Below are 23792 nucleotides of genomic sequence, written 5' to 3'. Positions count from 1 at the left end.
GGCGGGGCCTCGCGCGCGGCAGGGCGGCCTGGGCTTCGGCCTCCCTCCGGTTCCCTGGAAGCGGGCCGGCAGCCAGCGCGGGAGCAGCAGCAGCAGAGGCGGAGGCTCCAGCGCGTCTCTCTCCCCTTCAGCCTGAGCCAGAGGAGGCCAGGCTGCCTGGCTGACTGGAGAGGGGTCCGCTGCCCGAGAATGGGAATTCTCTTCACCAGGATATGGAGACTGTTCAATCACCAGGGTGAGGGGCTCGGGCCGCGGGCGTATGGGTGGGGGAGCGGGCCAGCCCTGGCCGGGGAGGGGGGGGGTCTCGGAATACTTCCGGAATGTGGGCGGCGCGGTCTCGGCGCGGGGCGCGGGGCGCGGGCTGCGCCGAAGCGGGCCCGGGACCGTTCAGTCCCCAGTCCCGAGCTTGGGGATGGTTCCCAACTCGCAGCCCTTTGCCTTAGGGGACCTTACTAAGAAGTCTGTTCCTCAGTACACCCATTGCTCTGATTTCGATTGCGAGTGGAGAAGGTTTCTTGCCCCGAGTCCGACGTCCCTGAGATGCGCGACCTGGCCTGTGTTTCAGCCCTTTTTTCCGCCAGCAATTGGGTTTGGACACCACGGAGAAATGCTGGGGTCTTCTGAGATGAAGGTTGTAGGTGATGGCCTTAGCTGCACTACCGAGCGACCAAGGGGTGCAGAATGTGGAAAACGTGAGGAATCGCCCTTGAGTTGTACAGCACACCTCCGGTTTATGAGCCTTCCTTACCATCCCCACCCCTCTAGGGGAATGGTGGGGGATTCTGCCTCCTGAATAGTGTTGGACTTCTCTCCATTTGCCTTATTTTACCTGTGTTTAAGGTTAAGCTTAAGGTAGTTTTCCTAATTGTGTGGATTAATTAGAGTGGTTTTTTTGCTTTTTTTTTTCCCTCTCTGAGTTAAAAATGTTAAAGTGGTTCATTTAAAAACCATACCATATGAAACATTTGTTAACCGTAGGAAACTAGCAAATTACTAAGTATAGAGTGTATTATCATATAGGGACGCTTAAGCTCATCTAATCTCAAACATTGCTTTGAAATGCATATCGGATTTGTTAAAATTGGATACAGAATGAGTGTGTAAAACTGGGGAAAGGATACAATTTTAACAAAAGACGCTGTAGTTATTAAGATACAATGTGGTGGTGTACTTTTGTTTCTTTTTAACTCAAGTTGGGTGATTCATCATTCCTGCTGTCAGTAACTTAGTTTGTGAGTTTGTGTTTTTCTCTTGTGTAAGCAGGTGGTGGTGGTACTTTCCAAAGGTTTCCAGTAAAGACAAATGAATGGTGGCCTCTATTATGTACACCCACTACCCCCACCTCCTCCTTCATGATCAAGCTGCTCTTGTAAGAAGGTAATGAGAAGGGTGCAGAACTGGAACTTGTTAAGAGCAGTATATTACAAATGATTTTTCATAAAGTGGAGAAAACCAGTTCTAATCAATACTGTTTGACTGGCAGTTTGTGTTGGAAGAGGGAGAATGGGAACCAGTCACTTAACCTTTCTGGGTCTAGGTGTTCTTACTGAGAACACCAAAGATCTGTAGAGCTGACACATCTTCAAAACTTAATCTTTAGGTTTCAAGTATTAAAACTTACATTGCTGTAGGACTGGTGGTGCTTATAGTAGACAAAATCTATTCTAGTTTTAACATCCATAATTTTGTATTATTTTTAGCAAAGCTAGTGTTTCAACTCTGCTATGAGGTTTAGAAAGACTTTGCTTGTATTTTTTTTGTGTGTGTGACCGGTAAGGGGGATTGTAACTCTTGGTGTGGTGTTGCCCACACCGCACTCAGCCAGTGAGCTCACCGGCCCTATACAGGATCTGAACCCGCGGCCTCAGTGCTCCCAGCGCCGCACTCTCCCGAGTGAGCCACGGGGCGGCCCAGACTTTGCTTGTTAATTGAGCTCTAGTACTGACAGAAAAGTAGATATCTCCACTTTCTATTTTGAGTCAATGATAAAATTATTTGTTTCTGTAAGTTAAGAATGAATTAGAGCTTTGCCAACATCTGCTTGCCAGTAGTAAATGATAAGGACATGGGCATTGATGGCACTACAAAATGCTAATAGTGTTCTTCAATTTTTGTTCTCTGGTAATTTTTGACTGGACATTTATTTCAGTGTTGGGAAATTAATAAGAACAATTAAGTCAGATTCTAGAAAGTTAGATGTCAGTGTTGTGAAAATGTCAATAAAGTATTTCTGTTCTGCTAACTGATGTGATTGTCTTATCTGTGGGGTCACTTTTCAAAATATTCAATCTAATGCCAGGTACTTGTTGGTCTTCTTGGTTAACTTGGATATATTTTGGATGCTTTATTTTAACTACACAAGATTCAGAACACAATTCCTATATTCTTTTCATGGAAACTCTTGGAAAAAAGGTATGGGAGGATTACAGAATTTGCCTGCTGATCAAACTTAAACTATGCCATCTCTCTTTTCTGAAACTCCTTTAGAACAGCCTTTTCATTTAAAACTTAGATTGAGAGCACAGTGAAAGCTAATTGCATACTGCTCAAACTAGAAAAACCAGGGGTGAGATTGAATAGAGTACAAACTTTATCCTAGATACTGTCATTTATATCATCTTTTAAAAAAAAAAAATGTTTCAACAGTCCTTTGAAGTAGTAATTTCCCCTGAACAGAGGAAACTGAGACTCAAATGAGTGATTTTACCAGGCCATACTGGTATATGTCAGAGCCAGGCAAGTTAAAACACTGGAAGAATTTACTTATTGTTGATATTCTTAAGAGATTGACATCATTTTTTTCTTAGGATTTTTCTCCCTGTTAACTTTTTCTTAGTAACTAAATTGTAAGTCTTTATAACTTTGTGACCTTGAAGAGTTGCCATTAGTGACTTTTTGTATAGAAGGGTTTGTGATCATTGGTTTATTTGTTTATTAAATATTTGTTGAGCACCTCTTTGGGCCAGGAACTGTTCCAGGTGATGGGAATAAGGCAGGGAGCAAAACAGACAAGTCCCCCTGCCTTCTTGGAGCTTTCATTGTAATGTATGGAGACAAAGTAAACTCGCTCCATCTCTACAGATAAAATAATAGAAGTTAACGTTTACTGCTCGTGCAAGTTTAAGTTGTAGATATTTCGCACAGGTTGATATACTTTTCACAACAGCCCTTCAAGATAGATGTTATTCTCTGCATTTTAGAGGGGCAAAGATATTAGGCAGCTCGCTTAAAGCGCTGCAATTAAAAGTGATAGACCCAGAATTTTAACCAAGATTGTCTAGTGTCATAGTTGGTGCTCTTAAACAACAACAACAATTTTCTTTGTATAAGAAGGATTCATGTTAAAGGAGGAACTTTCTAATACTGATGAGAATTGTGAAAAAGCTGTGGAATTTCCCCATGGATAGCCTTTTATTGCTCTTCTGATTGATTAGACATAGAATTATAAGTTATGAATGAATGCTGGGGAAGCTGCCCATGATGTAGGAAACTGGCACCAAGGGAGCTACTTCTGCTTCTGTCCTTGTTTTGTTTTTTATTGTAAAGGAGTTCAAACGTGTAGAAGTATACATATGAAAACTGAGTAACCAAGGGGTGGACTGTGCCAGCTATTAAAGTATTGCCTCCCAGCTTCAAATAAACCTTTTTGCATGCTCTGGAAATGGAACTGGATTCTTTAAGTATTTTTCTTTTGCCAGCTAGCACAATGTTAAGCTTTGTTAATAAGACAATACTGGAGGGACACCACAGGAGGAAAGGATTTTTCTTGGTACTGTGTACCCTCTTGACAGGCTCTCCTTGCAGCACAAGCACCTCCAGTGCCTGGCTTTTGCACTGCATAGTGATCAGCAGCAGCTTCCTCTAGATCGCCTCAGTTGGTTTCATAATGGAGGGCCTCCACTGAAATCCTTGCAATGAAGAGTTTTCCACAGCAGCCTAGAGGGAGGATTTCTAGCAAGTCACACTGGCACCTCACCTCAGCTACTTCTCCGCCATTCAGTGAGCCATGGTTGTGCCTTCTGAAAAGGTCTGCATCTCAGTCCCGAGGTGGTGGGAGGAGCTCTATCTTGGCCCTAGGGGTAGTGGAAGCTCCTTATATTTGTCATTCCTATAATCTTTTAAGTTCTTTCATTTCTTATTAGCCAATCCCTCATTATTCTAATCCCCTGTAATAATTATTTTCTTTATATTAAACTTTCTATGTTCAAGTTATTGTATGGTTTCTGTCTCCTGAATGTATCTCTAATTTTGCCATGTGTAGTCATTGCTTTTTCTTGAGTAACCTCGTAGTACGAAAGAAAAGTTTGGTTTTGTGATATTTTGAAATATAGTATATGTTTGGTTTTTGTTCCTATTCCTTTCCTGGCATACAACTCCTAAAATCCTTAGAATCTCCAAGGTGCTGTCTTTCTGTATGCTAATGAGTTGACTGATGGCTGGCAGCTACTAGGTAGCTTCAGGATGGGAGCTGGTAACTGGAACCAGCAAGGCAGAATTAGAGAGTTGGGACTTTCAGCCCCAACAGCAGTCTGAAGGTTAAGTTGATCACCAATGGCCAATGACTTAATTATCATGCCTGTGTAGTAAAGCTTCCATAAAAAGCTAAAAATTGGGTTCGGGGAGCTTCTGGAGAGCTGAACACATCAAGTTCCTGAAGGGTGATTTGCCTAGGGAGGGCATGGAAACTCCATGCACCTTCTTCCACACCTTGTCCTATCCATCTTTTCATCTGTATCCTTTGTAATAAACCAGTAATCCCAAGTGTTTCTTTGAGCCACTCAAGCAAATTAATTGAGCCTAAAGAGGGAGGAGGGGGTTGTGGGAACCTTGATTTATATAGCTGATTGGTTAGAAGTTTCAGAGGCCTGGGCTTGTGACTGGCATCTGAAGTGGGGGGACAGTCATGGAAACTGAGCTCTCAATCTGTGGGATCTGACAACTGTCTCCAGGTAGATTGCATCAGTATTGAATTAAGTTGAAGGACACCCAGCTGGTGTTTGCTGAAGATTTGCTTGCTTGCTGGTGTGACATTGGTCACAGAAATCTGTCTTCTGTGTTGATTGTTTTGTGAGAGTGCTGTGGGAAAAATTGAGAATATTTTTCCCTCAGGTTTTTTTCCTGAAAGTTTATTACTATTGATATGAAAAGCAAGTTTATTTTGAAACTTTTTTTTTTATTGATGATACTTTTAAGTTTTGAAAATTGAATTTTTAATAATATAAGTAACTTGATCATATATCTCCCTCTTAACCTTTATGTCTTCCATATCTGATTTATTTATCCATTTTTTGAAAAATACTTCATTAAACACATGCTTTGTTTAAGGCTGTGCTATGAACTGAGAGGACTTCAGTGAACATGATACATAGATTTTTTTGCTCTCAGAGACACAGAATTGATAGGGCATAGTGATAGTTTGGATATAAGGTGAGAATGAAGAATCAGGATGACTCCCAATTTATTAGCCTTGGTGTTTGTGTTTTCTGACTTTGTATGATTCACAGAGTAAGAAAGTCTCCAGAACTTCAATTCCTTTTTTTTTTTTTTTTTTTTTTGCATATTTTGCTGACTGGTAGTTGAAGGGATATAGACTTTCAGAAACTGGCAGTGAGTAGAACTGGTAGGCTGCCCGAGTTATGTCAAAAGGAAATGAAGGGAAACAAAAACAGGAAGTATTTTCATGACAAAACCATGAAGTATTGATTGGTAAACTAAAGCCTAAATGATAACTCAATATTCCATCAAAGCATTATAACAGACTTTCTGAGTAAGTGCAGGAATGCTGTGACATAGATATTCTAAAACAAGAATTATACTAAGTAGTAAACTTGTGATGATTCACATGCATCAAAGAATTGTAGTAGCTGAAAGTTGTTTAATTACATTTTTCCTCAATAACATTATCTCTTAGTATGCATATTATATTTTTGGTTCTGTGGAGTATTTGTTTTGATGTACATTGTAACAGTTTTTGGCTACAGATTTATATTTTGTATAGAATGCTGTTCTACCTTGTTAATGAAAAGGAACAGACTAAGGTGGTGCAAGAGGCTAAGGATGTTCAAAGGAAATTGATTTAGTATTGTAAAGTGTTTGTGAATAATCTAACCCTATCATTGGTAATAGTTTGTCACCATCGAGTTGGACCTTTACCTTTGAGCCCATTACACAATCATCTTAATCTTATAGTTCTGTTGTGAACTACATGCTATATATTAGATTTAGGAAGCTGTTAAAAACGGTCATTGGTGCTTTATTGTAAAAACACAACAAAACTCAAATAGAGACAAGTCTTGGGAGGGAGCAGGATAGGAGTTGGTGATTAGTGTGGCTCATAAGTGTTAGGACATGGTAAGGAGGTGAAGATCCTCTGGATCATAGTTTCTTCATTGCAGTGGCCCTCTTAAGACATTCCAGACTGCTCCACAGAGCATGTGGCTTTTGGAGATTTTCCAGGTCTTGCATGCGTTTGATTGGAGTTTCTTCCTTTTTTAAAAATGTATTTTAACCATTTAGGGAAAAAAAATATCACCTCATGTTCAAATATATTAGCTTGCGTTCTTTCTATTGATTGACTTTAGAAATCTGCTTTATGTCTTAAGAGTTTGGATATGTTTGCATATTTATGCATTTGTAGGTGACATAGGAATTCATTGAATTTGTAAAATTAGATAGGCAGAAGAGAGAGGTTGTCTCCAGTATAGAGAATGGTGCAAGCAAAGTTAAATGATTGGAAAGTCCACGACACATTCTGGAGACTGAGTATAGACTAGTGTGTCTCAATTTTAGTAGACAGTTCAAGAAAGGAATTGGGGGTAGGGGTGGGATTTGGCTTAAGACTTTAACCATTCTTTGCCATATTCATTCTTTTTCATTGTGTTTTATCTAATCATCTTACTTCTATTCACTTATCTACTTATCTTTCAACAGAGGCAGAAGGATATGGGGCCTCCAAGGTTTCAGACTTTGGGTATTTTCCCTCCTCTTGTCCTTTCATCTTTCCTGCTCTAACCTATCAACTAACTCTAACCTTAGACCTGCTAGGACTTCCAGTCATTTGTAGGGCAACACTGGGTTTCTTTCCCTGCCTAGATTCCATGGCTAGCTGCTTCATTATTTTCTTATCACCATCTCTGACTCTTTTCTCTGTTATTTTCTACCATGCCAGACATATGGATTCTCACCCTGTATCATCCACCATACCTTTTCTCCCCAGTGTGCTTTATTTCTAGGCACTACTGAAGAAAGGCTTAGAACAGTTTAAGTCTTTATCCATCACAGGTTATGTTATCTAATTTTAGCTTATTGATTCTCTAGTTTATTCTGTACGGTGGCTGTAAAAGATGTGTCTTAAAGCTTTTAACCCCATCATTTACTCAGCAGGCACTAACTTTTGTTATGGGAAGATGAAGTAGATGCTGGTGTCCTCAGTCCTCCTGGTATGAACCTCTTCAGCCATCTGCTTTATCTCAGTGTATGTCTGTATGTTAGTGTACAGAAGTTTTGTTCACAGCAGTTTTACCTAGCTTATAGCATGTTCAGCTTGTGGCCAGGTATTTCTTTAGTATTTTTTGCCTAATTCGTTCTTTCTAATAAAAGTGTCCGAAAAGCACTAGGTTTGGAATCAGGAAATGAATCATAGAGGCATAGCTAAAGTAAGGAGACCACTTTTAAAAAACACCTAAACCAAAATGATATTATGGTTTTTACCTTTGGAAGCTATCATTTTAGGAGGCAGGGTAGTTTTTCCACTGATATGTGCTATTAGTACTCAACATATCTTTTGAAACTCCTTTTAGAATTTCTTTGTACATCAATTTTTTTTTTTTTGTCTTTTTCCGTGTCCGGCAACGGATCGCAACCCTCAGTGTTGCGCCCGTACCAGACTGGGACCGGCAAGGGATCGCAACCCTCGGCGTCGCTCCCGCACCTCGCTCAGCCAGTGAGCGGGAACCAGTCTGTATGTGGGATCCGAACCCTCGGCGGGAGCGCCACCATGCTCCCAAGTGGCGCACTGTAGCAGTGCGCCACCAGGCCCGCCCTGTACATCAATTTTTAAATCATTCTATTTAGGGATCATAATCTCATTTAACAACAAAAAGATAGCACTCATTTTATATACCTTACCTTATGACCAAGATGATACCAAGTGACTCCCCTCCTTTTTTTTTTAATTTTATTTTGTCGATATACATTGTGGTTGATTATTGTTGCCCCTTACCAAAACCTCCCTCCCTCCTCCCTCTCCTCCCTCCCACCCAACAATGTCCTTTCTGTTTGCTTGTCGTATCAACTTCAAGTAATTGTAGTTGTTATATCTTCTTCCCTCCCCCCCGGATTTGTGTATGTGTGAATTTATTTATTAATTTTTAGCTCCCACCAATAAGTGAGAACATGTCCCCTCCTTCTTTAAAATCAAGTTCATCTACAGAGGTTAAGATTTGCCACCATTGGGAATGTTCAAAATGGTGTACATCAGGGTCTGAAAGCAGTTACCAAAGAAGAGTAGCAAAATACTTTGAAAAATGGTAGCATTGTTAGAGTTAAGTGTTTAACCTTAAGTGATTAAGGACCTTGTAAGAAAATAAGAGACGGTATTTGGTAGTCTTCTGTATTTGGTAGTCTTTTTATACAGTATTTATATGCACACATATTTTTAGTCATTTTTTTATTGTTATTATAGATTTTTGTATACATTTTTATTATTTACTTTTCGACTTTACTTACTTTTATTATGTTACTTTTGTATACATTTTTTATTATTTACTATTATTAGGTTACCATTTCTTTTATTGGTCAGAGCAATTGTATTTTCTTCATCAGTATTGGCATGTCTGTCTAAATTTTGTCCTGTAGCTAATACATAGAGAGGGCTACAAAATGTATTCCTGGAACTTAGAAATAAGCTGACATTTTGAGAATACTGTGATTAAAAATTGGTATTTAAGTGGGAAGCTAAAAATTTTCATCCAAGTCACAGATCATTTGGTTGTATTAAAGTGTTTATAGGTAATTATATTAACATATCCATTCTCCAGTTCTATTATCAAAAGGGGAATGTTTAATTTTAGGATATAGAAAAATGTAGAGTTAGAGAGACAGAATTACCATGCTATTTTAAAACTTCCCAGTGGAAAGTTACTCTGTCCCAAGGACTTAATTGTCTGGCCCTGATGCAGGCATGGCCCTACTGTAAAGACGGATCCATTGGTCATCACAGCCTATAACACTTCCTTTGTTGGGATTCCGTGTTCCCCAAGTAATCTGATTTTAATTCAGTCACCTTATATACTTTTCCTCAAGCACTTGTGAGGCAGTTTTAAACGTTTGGTCTTGTATGGTGCTCATTTGGCATTTTTGTTTATATATTAATCACTTTGGTGAGTTGCGCTCTTTGAGTCCTGTCTTCTCTGGGATAGTAGCAGGATTTGAGAAGGTGGACCTAGGAGACTATGGGCCATAAATTGTAATTACCAAAGGAGTGTCAACTGTTGAAGCATCGTCATGGTCATTCAACTGACTTTCCCTTAACATGTCCTCTACATATTAGTAACCCTTCACTTTCAATAGGTATCATCTTTGTTTTTCAGCATTTTCTCAGTTCCCTCATCTCTAAATGAAATAGACTGGGCCCTGAGTCTTAAAAATGATTCTTAAGAACCTGAATGAGGGGAAGGTGGTTATATCACTTTGGGACGCTAGTAGTTTGAAGCTGCCTGCTCTTCAGATAAATAGGTGACTGGATAAAATGGATTGGATTAAAAATTTCTTTTTACTTGATCTTTCCATTTTTCTGTTATAGGAGGTACTTATACTACATTAGGAATGCCCCTCTATGGTAAATGGCAACTATTTAGAAAACATATACCATTTGAATTGTAAAGATCTCTTTACTCTGAGGTGTTATAATCTTCAACATTTATTATTAATATAATGAATATTAATTAATTCAACATTTAATGAGTATCTACTTTATGCGAGGAAGAGTTGTAGTAAGTAGGACTATAAACATGCTTAATATGTGTTCTATACAGTCAAAGGTGCCTTATTAAGCTGAGATTAGTATATGTGTAAATAATTAGGATAAGTGCTGTATTAGAGGTTTTGGGCTAAAGCAAGAGAAAATGATTCTTCATGGAAAGCTAGACCTTAAAAGACTAGTAGGACTTCCTTAAATGGAGAATTAGAGAGGATAATTCCAGCATAAAGAGAAACCGTGAGTAGAGGTAGAGAAATGTTTGCTGTGAACATATGTGAAGTTTATATAGGGAGAGTGGCTGGAATAAGTCAAGATGCTTCTTGACTTAACAATGCGGTTATGTCCTGATAAACCCATCGTAAGTTGAAAATATCATAAGTTGAACATGCATTTAATACACCTAACCTACCAAACGTAGCTTAGCCTAGCCTACCTAAAACATGCTCAAAATACTTACATTAGCCTGCAGTTGGGCTGTATCATCTGGCAACACAGTATGCTGTAGAATATCAGTTATTTACCCTTGTGATTGCATGGTTGACTGGGAGCTGCAGCTCACTGCTACTGCCCAGCATTTTGAGAGCGTATTGTACCACTTTCTACCGGATGTGTATCATTTACACATCACCATAGTAAAGTCGAAAAATTGTAGGCCACACCAGGGACCATCTGTAGATATCTGCTGATAGTGAGAGATAAAGCTAAAGCCTAGTCAGTTGTGACTGGCTTAATTTACAAAGCCGAGAACTTGTACCTTGTCTTCCTGTCAAAATGGAGAGACATAATTTAAATAAGAGAGTGGCATTATCAGCTCTGTAGTGCAGAAAAATTACTCTGGAAACAGTGGGAAGATGGATTAGAGATAGACCACTTAGGGAAGAAAGTAAGAGATGAGGAGGACTTCAACTAGGACAGTGGGGAGGAGGCAGGTTCAGGATATAATTTGAGATGGAATCAATAGAACTTGGTAACAAAGTAGGTGTTAGGGTTGAGGGAAAGACTTAATAAATGTAGAAACTGACTAATGTAAAAAAAGACTGAATTAATGGTAGGATTAATATGCTAATTAGATAACATAGAAGTTGAAATAGGTTTGAATATTGGATTTTGGCTATGGTAAATGGCACTGTGTCTATCCACTAGATTGGCTCTTAGGAGAGATTTGGGAACATAGATTAGGAACTGTCTCTCTTGATGTTGGCACTACTGTGTGCTATCTTAATTGTTTACATAACTGTGAAAGATAGGTAGTATTTAACACTGGAGAAACTTAGTGTCAGAGAAGTAAGTCTTTTGCCCAAAGTCACATAATCCCATGAATTTTCCCACACTGTTTCCATTATCTATTGCTGTGTAACAAATCATTCCTTAATTTTGTGTCTTTTTTTTTTTTTTTGTCTTTTTTCGTGTCCAGCAACGGATCACAACCCTCAGTGTCGCGCCCGTACCGGACCGGGACCGGCAACGGGATTGCAACCCTCGGTGTTGCGCCCGCACCTCGCTCAGCCAGTGAGCGGGAACCGGTCTGTATGTGGGATCCGAACCCTTGGTGGGAGCGCCGCCGCGCTCCCAAGCGGCGCACTGTAGCAGTCCGCCACCGGGCCGGCCCTAATTTTGTGTCTTAAAGCAATGATTTATTATTACTTTTCATGGTTCTGTGAGTTGCTTGAACTCAGTTGGAAAGTTCTAGCTTGAGTACTCTCATGTGGTTGCAGTCAGATGGCTGCTGGAACTAGAGTCATCTGCAGATTCAGCCATGCTGCATATCTAAGATGGTTTCTTTATTTGTGTCTTGGCGTCTCAGTTGGAAGAGCTGGGATGGCTGGTCTTCTCTGTCCACGGAGTCTCACTACATGTTCAGCCCGGCCTTTCTCAGTCAGCTACACAGCAGTTTTGGACTTGTTACACAGCATCTGGCTTAGCCCAGGGGAAGTTGTCCAAGACAGCCAGGCAGCAACTGCACAGTTTTTGATGATCTCCTTTCAGAAATCATGCCCCATCACTTCTGCTGCATTCTGTTGGTTAAAAGTGAGTCACAGGGCCAGCCGAGATTCAAGAGGAGGGAACTGCACAAAGGCATGACTATCCAGAAGACATCTTTGGAGACTAGCTTCTTCCACACACTGTGCTGTCTTTGGGAATTGTTTTTAGACAGCCTGGAAATGGATGGGTGCCAAGGGTGCCTTGCTAAAAGTGAAGATGGCACAAGAAGACATCCTGGGGAACATGAATGTTTGAAGGAAAGTCCAAGGAGGAGGAGTCAGTGAAAAAAAATGAACATCAAGAGACAGAAAGAAAATGTAGAGAAAATGATGCCACAAAAGCCCAGGGAGGAGGGAGTCACTGCCATGATAGGCATAGGTCCTTAGATTTGTTTGTCATGTTACAATGGCCATATGATTTAAATGTATTCGTATAGCTTATAATTACCCATTTAAAACACTGTCCTTTGTTTTTCTTTCCTATTTTCCCCTCTCCACATATGCATACCCAGTTGATGCCTAAAATTCCAGTTAGAACTTCCAAAACTTAATCCATTGTGAAGTTTTTATATCTTAAGTCATTTGTAAATTGTTTCGATTACGTTGGAGATACTTTACTGAGAGTAGGCTTCCACTGGAGTAGAAAGAATATGTAGTGCTTCTGGCTTCCTAGTAAGGAGGTTAGAAAGATAAGAGGTCTCTTTAGAATCGGGTGGAGAAGGTGAGCTGAATGGCATACTTCTGCTGGTCTTGCTAGAACGTTCTTTTGAGTTCCAAGAAGGTATAAAGTGCCATGCATTGAATTATACCATAGATAGGGAGAAGGGTTACTTGAGTTTGGAATTGTTGTACCTGCCAAAACTCATATGGAAATTTGATATCCAATGTGACAGTGTTGGAAACTGATTTGAGTCATGGGGGCAGATCCCTCATGAATGGATTAATGCTCTCCCTGGGGGAGGAGGGGTAATGAGTGAGTTCTCGCTCTATTAGTTCTCGCGAGAGCTGATTGTTTAAAAAGACCCTGGCACCTCTCTCTTTCTCTTGCTTCCTCTCTTTTGCTTCCTCTCTCGCCATGTGATCTGCTTGTACCCGCCAGCTGCCTGCGCTTTCCGCCATGAGTAGAAGCAGCCTGAGGCCCGTGCCAGATGCAGCTGTCCCAGAATTGTAAGCCAAATAAACCTCTTTCCTTTATAAATCACTCAGTCTCAGGTATTTCTGTTATAGCAACACAAAACAAACTAAAACAAAATTGGTACTGAGGAGTGGGATGTTGCTATACAGATACTTGAAAATGTGGATGCAGCTTTGGTACTGGGTAATGGGCAAAGGTTGGAGGAGTTTGGAGAACTTAGAAGAAGAGAAAAAGACAAGGGAAAGTTTGGAATGTCTTAGAGACTTATGTGGTGGCTAGCAGAATGCTGATAGAAATGTGGACAGTAAAGGCCATGTGGATAATGAGGTCTCAGATAGGAATGAGGAACTTATTGGGAACTGGACAAAAGATAACCCTTGCTACACCATAGCAAGGAACCTGGCTGCATTGTGCCCATGCCCTTGGACTTTATGGAAGTTGGAACTTAAGAATTGTGAACCAGAGCATTGGGCAAAGAAATTTCTAAGCAGCAAAGCATTAAGGAAGCTGCATGGTTGCTTTTAAGAACCTACTCTGAGTTATGGTGGCAAAATCATGATGTAAAGCCAGAATTTAAAAGGGAATCAGAGCGTAGAGACTTGGAAAATTTGCAGCCTGGCCGTGCAGTAAAGGCGAACAATGCAAGGGTGAAGCAGATAAACTGGTTGCTAAAGACATTATCTTGGCATGAGGCAGCCAGATGCTAATAGTGGAGAAAATGAGAGGAAAACCCTGCAGGCATTTCAGAAGTCTGGAAGGATGCCCCACCCATCACAGACCCTGAGGCCTAGAAGGATTGAGTTATCCTGGAGGACAGACCTGGGGCGCAGCTGCCCTCAGGATCCTGCTCCCTGCATCCCAGCTGCTCTGGCTGGAGCAGCCCCAAGTGTGGTTCATGCAGGAACCCTTAAGAGTAGAGGCCCAAAACCTCAGTGGCATCCATGTTGTGTTAAGTCTGCAGGCCAGCAGGATGTGAGGGCAGTGGAGGTGTGGCAGCCTCCACCCAGAGTCCAGAGGATGTATGGAAAAGCCTGGGGGCCCAGGCAGAGACCTGCTGCAGGGGTGGAGCCACTGCAGAGGCCATCTACAGACCAATGCCAAGCAGGAAAGTGGGGTCAGAGCCCCACAGAGAGCCCCCACCAGGGAAATGTCTAGTAGAGCCAATGCAGCAGGGCTGCCGCCAGGACCCCAGAACTTCAGGGCCACTGGTAATGTGCAATGCAGGCCTGGAAAAGCCACAGGCACCAGCGTGGCCTACAGGGCTATGCCTGGCAGAGCTTTGGGAACAAGGCTGCCTGATGCTTTGGGGGCCCAGATGCCCAGTTGTGCCCAGGATGCAGGACTTGGAGTCAAAGAACATTATTTTGGAGCTTTAAGATGTAGTGTCTATCCTGCTGGGTTTCGGACTTGCTTGGGGCCTGTTTTTCCTTTCTTCGAGCCTATTCCTCCCTTTTGGAATGGGAACGTGTACCCAGTGTCTGTTCCACCATTGTATCTTGGCAGTAGATAAATTTGGTTTTCGCAGGGCCGGCCCGGTGGCGCACTGGAGAATGCGCCACTTGAGAGCGCGGTGGCGCTCCCGCCGAGGGTTCGGATCCCATGTGGAGACCGGTTCCCGCTCACTGCCTGAGCGCAGTGTGGGCGCAACACTGAGGGTTGTGATCCCATTGCTGGTCCCCGGTATGGGCGCAACACCGAGGGTTGCGATCCCGTTACCGGTCAGTAAAAAAGACAAAAAGGAAAAAAAAAATTTGGTTTTCGCAGGTTCACAGCTGGAGGGACTTTTGGTCTCAGAGGAGACTTTGGACTTTTAAGTTGGTGCTGGAACAAGCTTAGACTTTTGGAACTGTTGGGATGGAATGATTGTATTTTGTATGTAAGAGGAACATGTTTTGGGGGGCCAGGGGTGGAATGATGGAGTTTGGATGTATTGTCCCCTCCAAAACTCATGTGAAAATTTGATCCCCAGTGTGGCAGTGTTGGAACCTGATTGAGTCATGGGGGCGGATCCCTTGTGAATACATTACTGCTTTCCCTGGGGGAGGGGGAGTAACGAGTGAGTTCTCACTCTATTAGTTCTCACAAGAGCTGATTGTTTAAAAAGACCCTGGCACCTTCTCCCTCTCTCTTGCTCCCTCTCTTGCCATGTGATCTGCTTGTACCTGCCCAGCTGAGGGAACAACAGTGAGAGCAGACAGTGGCCGCTGCCTGGAGTGAATGCTTCCTCTCTGAAAACTTCATTCATTCTGCAACAGGGTGTGGCTCCAAAGACACCGGTATCGTTTCACCATAATCTATTCACTTGGGATTTGTTTTAATCAGGTAGGGTGAGACACGCAGACACAGAAATGACCATCAAGAAGGAAGTCTGTAGTGAAGGGCTTCCATTGGGGTGTGTCTCTGGGGGCACATCTGCCATTCTCCAGAGCAGGGAACTAGGTGGAGACCTGGTTGGGCAAAGGAAGCCATAGATGGCACTTGGAGGACTGCGGAAAGCAGCTCTGGTGGAGGAGTGACGGCATGCTACTTTCCGCCATGAGTAGAAGCAGCCTGAGACCCTTGTCAGATGCAGCTGTCCCAGAATTGTAAGCCAAATAAACCTCTTTCTTTTATAAATTACCCAGTCTTAGGTATTTCTATTATAGCAACACAAAACGGACTAAAACAAGGGTGAAATAGGAAATCTTTTTTTTTTTTTTTTGTTCTATAATTAATAGATCACTGGTGTTTTCTTTCTTTCAGAGCACAAAGTTATCATTGTTGGGCTGGACAATGCAGGGAAAACTACCATCCTTTACCAATTGTAAGTATTAACTACCTTAAAAAATTTACTTTTTTGTAGAAAATTTACTTTTTTGTTGTTTCTAGTTACTTTTTCTTCCTGTGTGGATACTTGATCAATGAAAGCAATAAAAAATTATGTAGAACCTAAATTACTGTGTAAGGAAGCAGGTTGACAATAAACCAGGAGCCAAATTTAAGCAACTGTTTGTAGAGAGTAGAAATTTATATGACTTTGAGCATGTTTCTCACTTGTTTTGCACTAAAGCTCTTTTGCTTGTAGTAAGTAGGAAAATATATATTTGTATAGTTTCCTGGAATGATCCGGAATATTCCAGACAATCTACTACCTAGTTCCAGCTCTGTTTAAACCTCAGCTTGTTTATGTTATGAGCTAGTGGAAAGAGAATATTTGGATATCAAATATAAATAAGGCCATGATGATTTGTCCCTTGACTGAAAATTGTTCAGACGACTTAGATTTCTTGATAATTATAATATATGTGAATTTTTCCCCCCAGTTCTATGAATGAAGTTGTACATACATCCCCTACAATAGGAAGTAATGTCGAAGAGATAGTGATAAACAATACACGTTTCCTAATGTGGGATATTGGTGGCCAAGAATCTCTTCGTTCTTCCTGGAACACTTACTATACTAACACAGAGGTAATGTTTCTTAATATACTAAAATGTCTGTGAACAGGATGCCTGGGGAATACCTAAATTTGAACCCTTATAGTTAATCTTTTTGAAATATCACAGTATGTTAATATATGTAGAGTTTAAGCATAGTAGAATTTTTAATTCCCTATTTCAGTGTCATTGTTCTGTATATCTACTATCATTGAACCTCTGTGGGGAGAATTGGTGGTTGATTAGTCTGATTGTATATTGATCCCAGGACTTAAGTAGTTGTTTTTATAGTGACTTCCATCTCACAGTATGTACTTTCATTTCTCTGTTACTATTTATGTTTGAAAGAGCAAGAGAAATCCTAGTTATATGAGAGGGCTCTGGTGGTTTAAATCCAAACCAAAGTTTTACTGTGAATTTTCTTTTATGCAACACAGTTGCGCATTAAAGATTTTTTTTTTAATTATGAAGCATTTTAGAGAAAATCATGTTTTTATTTACACATTACTTTCCAAGAAATAATTTCAGACCTATTGCATTTGAGCACTTTATGGTATAGACCTGCAAACTGGAAGGCTGTGACAATTGTTTTTGTAGTGTTGATTATATGTTAATAAAACATACTCTAAATGTATATAAAACTGACTTATAAGTAATTAACACACTAGTAAGTGTCTCTAATGACCTGATCCCCCAGCATTCCATTGAGCATTTAATGATGTTTTTTGGAAAAGAAATGGTATATATGGTTATAAATGTATAAAGTTATATAGGGTACCCTTGGTATAAAATGCATGCCAACAACATGGAAATTAGCAGCTTTATTAAAATACTTTGGAATAGAACATGTATTACAGTAACAAAGCCACCTATCAGTAAACTGTCAGGTGAAAGAAAAGGTAAAGTAGCAATTCTTTTATCCATCTTCCTTATGGTTGATGAAATCAGAAGACTAGAAAAGACCCTGAAAATCACAGTGGTTTATTTGTAAATTAAAATCCAGTTCTAAAAAATAGTGTGTGTTAACAGTAGGCAGTCAGAATTAACTTGGGCATCATAAATGCCGTCATAAAGTAAGTTAAATCTGCATTTGCTCCAGTTTCCCGTTTGCTTTTTGGTACTCGTGGTGTTGAGGAGGAGGTGCAGTGGAGCCTATTCCCATACAGAGTCTTTGCAAGTGCTTCCTTGCATCTTTTTTTTTTTTTTCACTAAACAAATGCATTTTTATTATTGCTACAGTTTACATATTTAATTCTAGAAAAGCCACATTGGAAGTCAGGCTTTCCAAAATCTTCCAAAGCCCCCTCTCCACCAGGTCAAATGGATGTGATCTCCTTCTCCCTTGAACTCTTCCAGTACATAATAAGTATTTTCTTATGTATTTATACACTCAGGAAGCACTAACTGAGTGTCGAGCACAGGCCAGGCACTATTGTAGGCCCTTTCATATATCTCCCTGTTTGAAGTAGATGCTTCCTTACATTTTCTGATACCAGTCTCTTCATCAGTTGAGGAAAGTTGTGCTTGCAGGAAGTAGATGCTGTTTGTATAAGAAAGAGTGCTTGTTTTTAGATGTAGACTCATTCTTTCAATTTGTTGATTTTTAAAGAAATTGATTTCTTTAGCTGTCACATTATTCTCACACACATGCCCTTTTAGTCAAATTGATGTTAATAAATAATACCTATCTGAAAGTAACTTAAATTTAGGCCCATAATGTTTTTTTTTTTTTATTGATTTATAGTGCAAACAGATGGATGTAGACCCATTAGCTTTCAAGATACTAATTTAGAAAACAAATGTGTTATATATTGGTTCAAATGTTAGTATCATATTCTCTTTTCTCTTAAAAATTAGTAAATATATTTCAGTTAGAAATGGATCTAACTCACATGTCTTGAGGCTTCACAATGTATAGTAGGTATCTTTGGTTTTCCAACAATACCATAAAATTCTAATTTCTTGATATTAGTAGCGTGTAAATCAAATAAGCTCTTTAGAAATTTTGCAGAATCAAATTATGTAATCACTAATAATTTTTTTGGTAATTATTTTAGTTTGTAATAGTTGTGGTGGACAGTACAGACAGAGAGAGGATTTCTGTAACTAGAGAAGAACTCTATAAAATGTTAGCGCATGAGGTAAGTAGTCTTTTTTACATTAGACATGGGGGGTGGGTATTTCATTTGTTCTTTCTAGTTTCTCATGAGCAAAGATTTTAGGAAGCCTAAAATCTTCAAAGCAAGATTTTACAAAGCAAAGTGGTTTTGTAAACTGATGTTCCTCATTTTCATTGTGGTGATCAGGGCCACCAAAGTGCACCTTTCCCTGTTTTGAACTCTAATTCTGGCAGCTGTGTTAAACCTCCTGGGATTTAAAAAAATACATCTTGCCATTGGGCATTCATTTACCAAGTTCGTTTCTAGTTTGGAATACATAAAAGAGGCAGAAGACTAAAGACTTTTTTTCTTTTTAACTTTGTATTTTGTAAAAATGGAGCATTCTTCAGTTTATTCCAAAGGGTTGTTTTATGAAGATTTTGGAAAAAGTAAAATAGATACAAATGTTATTTGTCTCTTGGCTCTATTTTTTCACTCTGGTAAAGGTAGACCCCTTATTTGATTTTTACTCTAATTGGCTAATATGAAATACATGAAGAGCCCAGTAGAAGGGCTCAGTCTTTAAATAAGTAGCTGGGGATGTTAACTTGAGCAGGTCACCTAACCATATCTGTTATTGATGAGTACACTGAGACCTAGCAAGGTTATGTGACTTGACCAGCTTTTTAAGAGCCAGGATTTGAACTTAGGTATTCCCATTTAAATTCTTTGGTAGGGGAAGGAAAAAAAGACATAAACAATATCTAGCTGGAAAGAGAAAGGAGACTGAGTGGAAAGATTATCAGAGAAAAAAAAGTATAGATGAAGTTGGGAACTAGAGTAAGCCACTCAATAGGGTCAAGAAGAGCCAAATAGGCAGAGTTCTGGAGAGAGACAAATAGATCAAAGACTAAGAATGTGTAAATGAGAAATAAATTTAGATATAATGTTAGTTGGATGTTTCATATATACTACATTAACCAGCAAAATCTCATCATTATCATCAGTGATAATGATTTATACATATTACAAAATACAAAATTATGAAAAGTTTTATAATAATTCTCAAAGCTTCATCTTAAATGAATTGTAAAACTTTGAAGCTCATTAATTTAAAAATAGTTACAAACAACAAAATATGAAATTTTATTCAGAGTGATTCAATTTCTAGAAATTATCTTCACAAATGAAGTTTTGAGAAACAAATTGACAACTATATGTGGTATGTAGAAGATGGTAAATGTCTTGCATTTGCTGTTATTCATTTCCTTGACTAAACTAAAATACATTTTAGGCTCTTTAAGAACAGAAAACTGTAATATGTAGCATAAAATATTTCAAAGTTTTTAAAATTGCTTGTGTACACAAAAGATCAGCATTGTCCACCTTATACTTTAACCTCTTAAGTCAAGTTGATGAATAACCTTAATCCAATGTATCTATTTTCTGTTGTTATAATAATGCATAATTGGTTTTTGAGGTTATATAATAAAAAATAAAGTAAGATTTTCTTTCCTCTCTTGCTAAATATTTTAAAATAGGTAAAACAGCTGTTTTTTAAAAAATCAACAGCCCCCCAAAAAGTTTCAGCTTTTGAGATCTAGAAATTGTTTTCAATTTTTTTTTTTTTTCTGGGACCTTTCAGTAAATGGCTTTGTTTCTTGTGTTTTCCATTTTTCAGTCCAGGGTTTTCTCCAAAAAGTTTCATCACTAAGAGTGATGAATAAAATTAATTATAAATGAAAAGCATGTCCTAATTTGTGCCAAGTATTTATGTTAGAAATTGGTTCTTTGAACATGCCAGCATTAGCAATCTTGACCTATATAAAAGACTTTAACACACAGGAGCACAAGATATTGAAACCTAGAAGATAGGAAGATGGGAATTAAATCCCATGGAAAGTCTGTCTACTCAGTGACTTAGCCACATATCAACTATTGATAATAGTTCCATTTTCCATTTAGGATAAGAGAAAAAATACCTATATCCTTTATAATGAGTATATATATATACAAGTTATAGTCTGTTTCTTCAATTCTTTTGCCTTTGGCAGGTGAACCGAACTATAGTTAAACTAGTTGAACATGAAACGTTAAAACTGTTAACATTCTAGCAGTATTCTTTTCTGACCATGCTATTCAGGTAACTGTATTTTTAACTGGTAATATTAATAGCTGCCACCCTGCAGAGGGCACTGTAACTAAAAGTCAGTCTTGATTGTTATATAAAACATTTTGCATAATTCCTTCCAACCAAATAAGAAATTTACTTTTTATATTTTTTGTTTATATCAGAAAGAATTAAAGAAGTCATCAAAACTATATTCTAACAAGAGTAAAATAATATGGAGCAATGTCAGTTTGTACCTACTGAAGACTTTATTTCTTCAAATACATATACACATTATTGACCAAATATCCCACTAAAGTCCCTAAGAAGAAGAAAGATGGCATTCAACACAGTTGAGAAAACTTGTAAGCATAGCACCAAAACCTTAGTTTTGTTAGCATCTCTTAATATATATAGGCAGAATTTGATGAGAATTTAATTCACTAATTGAGTGCATCCTTTATGGATTCTTGGCTGAGGATCTATGAATGGACTTTAGGGTATCTATCAACACCCTAAAATTGTACATAAACTTAAAAAAATTTTTTGGTATATGTACATATGTGCATTTTTTATGGGGAAAAGATTAGTAACTTTGAATAGATTATCAAGGAAGTCCCTGTTTTTAAAAAGTTGGGGTAGTGGTTTGTGGAGAGGGGAAGAGTGGGGCAGAAAGAGACCAAGAACCGTTTGCCTGTTTTGTGAGTAAAACATTATATCAGTCATTTGGGGTATGCACAATTATTATATTTGGGAAAAGGTTAGTATAGTGGGTGTCTTGCTCAGATTAGATACTCAATAAATGTTAGTTATGAGGAACAAATTGAGAAAGTTTAAAGAACTTGCCTCAGAGCCATAGCATGGAAGTGGTAGAACTTAACTACCCAATTGGAGAAATTTGTTAAGTTTAGTGCCAGTCCAGGATGGCCCTATTACATATTCAAATCTAAGAAATCTTCATGGACAAAGATAGAGGAATTAGGTCTCAGAGGATAAATAGGATTGGTTTAGGACAGCGTTTCTCAACTGAGAATTAAGCCCTAAGGCCTTAAGGCATACATTGTATATAATGAATTCATTTATTTCCTATGCATCTAGAAGGTACTAGCTATGTATTTGTTGGGAGACTTGCAGTGTACTTACTCAAATCATTTTCTGTAGAGCTTAATTCTCTCGTGGAACCCTGCTTGTGAAAGGCTTGTTTAGGAAGTTAAAAATAATGGAATGTATGAAGGAGAAATGACTTGAACAACATAGAAATGGGAATGCCCAAAACTATTTAGAGAGCAGTAAATACACTGCTTATTAAAGCAGAATATTTATATAGCAAATGATGTAAGGCAGAAAATGGAAGGCAAGGCAGAAAAGTATAGGTAGGGTAGAATTTTGGAGAGTTCTTGAGAGCCAGGCTAAAGGGTAGTTCTTAGCAGCCATTTAAACCTGCTTTTGGAATAGAGGTGTGGTGCATATATATTATATTTGAAGATGTCACTGGTAAATATAACCATAGGACCATTAAAAAAAACCCATGGAAATCCATACAAGTAGATAATTATTTAAAATGTACTCAGTGTTAAGTTTAGCCTGTGAGCTGTGAAATGCTTTTATGTCAAATCATTGAGAAATTCTAGGTTACTAAAATTATGAAAAATATTCTAAGTGGAAAATATATGGAAAAATCTACTCATTTAGTTTTGTTTTCTTTTATAGGACCTAAGGAAAGCTGGATTGTTGATTTTTGCTAATAAACAAGATGTTAAAGAATGCATGACTGTAGCAGAAATCTCCCAGTTTCTGAAACTCACATCTATTAAAGATCACCAATGGCATATCCAGGCATGCTGTGCTCTTACTGGCGAGGGGTAAGAAGTCTTCCTCTGGATAACATGTATTTAGCCTAGAAACATGTGTCTCTTCTTAAGATTTTAAGGCTTCTTCAATATTTAAGGCTACCATGTACAAAACATTGTAAGGGAGAAATGTAGGACATAATTCATGTCTACAATCAGACTTTTTAGGATGGTTCTGTAAATAGTAAAACATACAATGTGAACATAATACACATAAACCTGCTAAACTAATACGTATACACATATAGGTGATACAGTTGGTTTAGGAGCTCAGAGAAATGAGGAGTCATTGAGAGCTGGAGATGTCAGGAAGTACTTTTTACAATGGTGATAGGACTTAAGAACTAATACTTGCCGAGCATGTTCTGTGTCTGGAGTGCTTTCCATGCAGTGTCTCATTTAATCCTCATAACAATCCTATAGACTAATTGTTTCTAACTTACATTTTACACATAAAGAAGCTGAAATAAAAGAGGATCTATCTGCATGTGATACTAGTTTGGGGATACCTTCTGTTGCCACCAGGGTTGTCAAGAGGGTGTTATTACACTTTTAAAAAAAAGTTAAAATTGGGAGAACTGGAGAGAGTATGGCTTGAGGATCATTGGTTCTGTAATGAGAGATGTTGGAAGAGAGGTGGGGGCCCACAGTAGAATTTTGCCCTGGTTTAGTGCCCAGAGATGAAAGGATTTGAAGAATGAGATGGTGGTCAGCATTGTCAAATGTAAGGTCAAGGACCAGGAGGATGGAGAGAGTGTCATTGAATTTAACAATAAATGAATAAGTTCAATCAAGCAGTTGGTCAGAGCAGATTCTGTGTATTGGGAAAGTGGGCATGGGGTAAATGTAGTTTAAAGAGGAAGTGGATTTTAGGAAACGAAGTTAGCAGCTATAAAGTCTTGAGTGTGGCAAGAAAGGGAACGAGAGATAAAATATGTTGGAAATAGGAATAAAAAGCAAAAAGGAGGAGCAAGCTAAAGTAAAGTTTCTGTTGTTTTTTCTAAAATATGGTAGATCTGCATATATTTAAAAGCAGAGCAAAAAGAATTAGAGATGAAGGATTCTAAATAGAGGTCCTTAATTTGGGGTTGAGGTTCTTGAGTTTTTAGGAAAGAGCACAAGCTTGGGGTATAGATAGATGAATCAGCTGAAGTGGGAGAAATTCTTTTTCCTTCAAGACCTTGATGTAGGGTGAACCAGCATAATGAAATTGAATCTTC

At 38.8% G+C, this 23792-nt stretch overlaps 1 protein-coding gene across 1 annotated transcript; it reads left to right on the top strand.

The window, feature by feature from the left end:
* Window positions 1–22588, top strand: ARL5A (ADP-ribosylation factor-like 5A). The gene is made up of 5 exons (XM_008566373.1): window positions 1–235; window positions 15839–15899; window positions 16399–16546; window positions 18571–18654; window positions 22433–22588. Exons 1-5 carry the CDS (start codon window positions 190–192, stop codon window positions 22586–22588), a joined length of 495 nt encoding a protein of 164 aa, XP_008564595.1. The 5' UTR covers window positions 1–189.
* The last annotated feature ends 1204 nt before the right edge of the window (window positions 22589–23792 follow it).

This window comes from Galeopterus variegatus, unplaced genomic scaffold (genome assembly GCF_000696425.1).
Source record: "Galeopterus variegatus unplaced genomic scaffold, G_variegatus-3.0.2 Scaffold237, whole genome shotgun sequence".
NCBI classification, from domain to species: Eukaryota; Metazoa; Chordata; class Mammalia; order Dermoptera; family Cynocephalidae; genus Galeopterus; species Galeopterus variegatus.
Note: the sequence above shows the minus strand (reverse complement) of the source record. Positions and strands in the feature narration are given on the sequence as shown.

What these genes read in the sequence shown, in the direction of transcription:
- ARL5A (XM_008566373.1), top strand. Translation starts at nt 190, where the DNA reads ATGGGAATTCTCTTCACCAGGATATGGAGACTGTTCAATCACCAGG. An exon ending in GAGACTGTTCAATCACCAGG is followed by an intron (nt 236 to 15,838) that starts GTGAGGGGCTCG and finishes TCTTTCTTTCAG; the next exon opens with AGCACAAAGTTATCATTGTT. An exon ending in ATAAAATGTTAGCGCATGAG is followed by an intron (nt 18,655 to 22,432) that starts GTAAGTAGTCTT and finishes TTTCTTTTATAG; the next exon opens with GACCTAAGGAAAGCTGGATT.